Genomic DNA, 3939 nt, shown 5'->3' on the forward strand with positions numbered 1-3939 from the left:
TTTACTGAAATTAAATTTCAAAATTTAGGCGTTTTTAACGTATTGTTCGCTCGTAAACTATAAATGTCAGATGGATAATCAAGTGTACACATACTATAATATATAAATGTAATTAATTTCTTATAGTTATGGAACTGTTAGTTATACTGTAAAGACACTATTAAAATTGATTGATTGATCTTTAATGCAATTCTTCCTAATTATCTGCAATTCAAAAAAGCTACGCGCACATATTTCAGGCTTTCGCAAAATGATGATGGATCGATCCGCGAATTATCGCTAATCTAAACAAATTGTTTTATAATTTTCTTAGGGAAATTGGCAATTCCGTTCCGCTGCAATTCCGAACTGCAGATTATTAAGACTCTCCGCTCCACATCCACGTAGTTATCCCATTCAGAATCGTCCTACTCCATCCATGCAAATTAACCACTAAAACCGTAGCCTCGCGAAATTTCCTCTTCCTTAATGGCAAATTCAATTACCTACGCTGCATTTTTTTTTAATGCCGTTTCTATTTTTCTACTGCAAAGTGTCATGGGAAAAATATCGAAGAGAAATAGAGTATGGAAGAGAGCGTTTAACCGATGCGAATATAAATAGATGTGCGCAAACAGCATCGGATATGATTACGCTCACAATTCGAAGGAGAGGAACGTAAAAAGCGGGACTTCTGGAAATTACAGCGTGCGCTCTTTATTTATTGTCTTTTTTTGTGTGTATATTCTTCACTCCCGTTGCGGTTTTACTTCCTGCAATGCAGCCCGGTGCAACGACACTCATTCCCACATAATCAAAACGGAAACGCATTGCAATCATCTCGCGTTTATTACGAACTTTATCTATAAACAACTCAACTTTTTGATTTTAAACTTATTAAACACGTCTTGTCACCTCTATCCATTCGGAGCGAAAGCATCTTTCTATTCTCGTTAGAAATTATGTCACCATTGTTTGAAATTTCTTTCGATCTGCCATTGTTATGATCTCCATTGTTGTTCATGAAAACTTTTAATCTTCGATCAGAGAACATCAATAGAGAATTATTTCATTTTATTGTTTGCAAATAGCTGCGTTTTAGCAAAATGCAATATCCATTTGCTTGTTATGTCTGGAGCAGAGGTTCCCAAACTTTTTGTGTCGTAGACCCCTTGCCATGTTTTTCGGTTTATGGTAGACCCCCTAGATCTTTATAATTATTAAGATCTTTGCTCTGAGACTGTGCGTATGCTTGTAACAAGATGATACTGGTATATCATTATGTGCAGGTTTTTACAAGTTCAAAATGTATTGCGACCACAAAGCGAAAAGCGAAAGCCTACATCCTACAACTTTGGCGTCAATTTTGTAAGGTTTAATCTTAAATCTCCTCGGCTAATGATGTCTCCTACATCCTACAACTTACACAATTTTATAAACACATATAATATTAATTGAATTTAAGTTCAAAATGTATTGCGACCACAAAACGAATGCCTACATCCTACAACTTACACAATTTTATAAACATATATAATATTTTTTTTACTTTATAGATATTTTTATAAATAATGTATATGTCTTTATACTATCAGTATAATGTAAGTAAATAGGTACTATCAGTGTATGTTGAGATCGGGTCTATATCGAAAGTCTATTGAAATCCCGACTATATCAAAATCCCGACTGAACTTTGCATAATAGGTAATAGATCCTATTACCTATTATCGAAAGATCGACGTTCGAAATCCCGAGTATATCGAAATCCCGACAGTGCGTTTTATTATTATAATTTATACAATAACATTTTTAAATTAATTCGAAACGCAGTCACCATTTACTATTATTTAATATTAATAACAATAAATTAATAATTTAATTACATTTCAGATTATTTCAAATTGTCAAAGTTTATTTTCGACAGATCATCCATCTACTATTATTCAATATTATTAACAATAAATTAAATAAATTTAATTTAGAATATTTCTGAATTTTAAGTTTTATTAAGTCAATGAAAACAAATACAATAATCTCAACTCCCCCCCGTTATATTCTAGAAATAAAAAAAACTCGAGCGATGAATTTTTAAAATTATCTTTATTATAATACAAAAGTGAATAAAATAATTATAATGAAACACTATGAGCTATTTCGCGAAGATAACTCATTAATGTTCTGTTTTGGCGGTCATATATAATAAAAGACACTGTCGGGATTTAGATACTGTCGGAATTTCTATACAGTCGGGATTTCGATACAGTCTGCAATTTCGATACAGTCGGGATTTCGATATAGTCTGGATTTCGAATGTCGGGATTTTGATTGTCGGGATTTCGATTGTCACCGGTTGAGATCCACTATCGTGGACTCCCATTATCATTTCATGGACCCCCAAATTTTTTTTTCGCTGACGTAGACCCCTTGCAGGTTGTCATAGACCCCTGGGGGTCGATATAGACCACTTTGGGAATCACTGGTCTGGAGCGACTCTCGCAACAAACTCGTAAAACTTGATACGGGCAAAAACAAAACGAAAATAAATTTTATTAAAAATAATTATATCTTTATTAGTAAATACAATATAATAAAAAAAGAGCAAACAGTATATACAAATTATAAAAAAATATAAAAATAAAAAAGTTAAAATCCGTTGTGAGTTCTTCCTCGGCGTATTTCATTTTGCACTCGTAGACAACGAATTCCAACACACATTTAACACGTCACCTCTATGTACACTAATCATATCGTTCTTTCATTTGTGTCTTGTAGCTTAGTTCTTATTGAAACACCACTGCACTGGCAAAACCTTCTCCACGTTCTGAAGGTAATCCATCTCGAGGCATTCCATTGCACTCTTCCTCATAAGCGGCTTCAAAACTATGATGCTCTCTAGAAACTTTAGTTGTTCCTGACTATGGAAGTCTATATGAGCGCCAAGACCTTTGGCCTTCTTAAATAATTCGAATTCGCCTGCTTCGAAATTGATGTGATGGTAGCATCCCAGCATGGGATCACCTTCGTCAGGATTTCCTAGCACCTTGCATATCTTGGTGATCTGTTCGATTTCTGAGTAACCATTAAACATGACTTCGTAGTTTATAATCTCGGCCATCACGCATCCTGCACCCCACATATCTACTTTCGGTCCATACATGGACGAACCAAAGAGGATTTCCGGCGCTCTATACCAGAGGGACATGATTCTTTGCGTGTAATTCTTCATAGGGATTGAAAATTTGCGGCACAGACCAAAATCTGCCAACTTGAGATTGCCCTCATTATCGACTAACACATTATCCGGTTTTACATCTCTATGCATTACCCGGTTGGAATGGATGAAGGCCAACGCTTCCATCAACTGCTTGGTGTAGCTCCTCACCAACATCTCGTCTGGTTTGCAGTTTACCCTAGCTAAATACAACTTTAAATCTATTCCAAAATATTCGAACACCATAAAGAATGATTTGTAACCCGCGCAGAGGACATCCTTAAGCTGTATCACGTTGTGATGTCTAAGGCCTTTCAGAGCATTGATCTCTCTCATCGTCGTCACCCTTATACCAGTATTGTTTTCTCCAAAATCTTTGATCTGCTTTATGGCAACGATCTCTCCGGTCACGTCGTTTTGCGCCTTATGCACTACGCCGTAGGCCCCCTCACCAAGGACCTCCAGCTTCTTCATCTTGCTCAACTTCGCCCTCGCAGCAAGAAAAGACTCCATGGTAAACATTGTAAAATCTAGGAGTAGTGACCAACAGTTACAACAAACTAAAGTCGAATGACTAAATTCACTGGTTTTAAATAGATGGTCAGAGGGTGAGTTGACCAACCTAAGGGCATGAATATTATCAAAAAATACTTTTTAAAGTTGGTAACATGCAGAAAATGAATGTTTATGATAGTGATCATGCAAATTCTTCGAAAACATTATGAGCCTGGTTTATGGCGAACGACCGT

General features: G+C 35.7%; 1 protein-coding gene across 1 annotated transcript; it reads right to left on the reverse strand.

The window, feature by feature from the left end:
* Window positions 1-2752: 2752 nt before the first annotated feature.
* On the reverse strand, window positions 2753-3703 carry LOC108563102 (cyclin-dependent kinase 1-like). The gene has a single exon (XM_017921682.1). It carries the CDS (start codon window positions 3701-3703, stop codon window positions 2753-2755), a length of 951 nt encoding a protein of 316 aa, XP_017777171.1.
* Window positions 3704-3939: the final 236 nt, after the last annotated feature.

Source organism: Nicrophorus vespilloides, unplaced genomic scaffold (assembly GCF_001412225.1).
Source record: "Nicrophorus vespilloides isolate i.1.1-1 unplaced genomic scaffold, Nicve_v1.0, whole genome shotgun sequence".
Lineage (NCBI taxonomy): Eukaryota > Metazoa > Arthropoda > Insecta > Coleoptera > Silphidae > Nicrophorus > Nicrophorus vespilloides.

What these genes read in the sequence shown, in the direction of transcription:
- LOC108563102 (XM_017921682.1), bottom strand. Translation starts at nt 3,703, where the DNA reads ATGGAGTCTTTTCTTGCTGCGAGGGCGAAGTTGAGCAAGATGAAGAAG.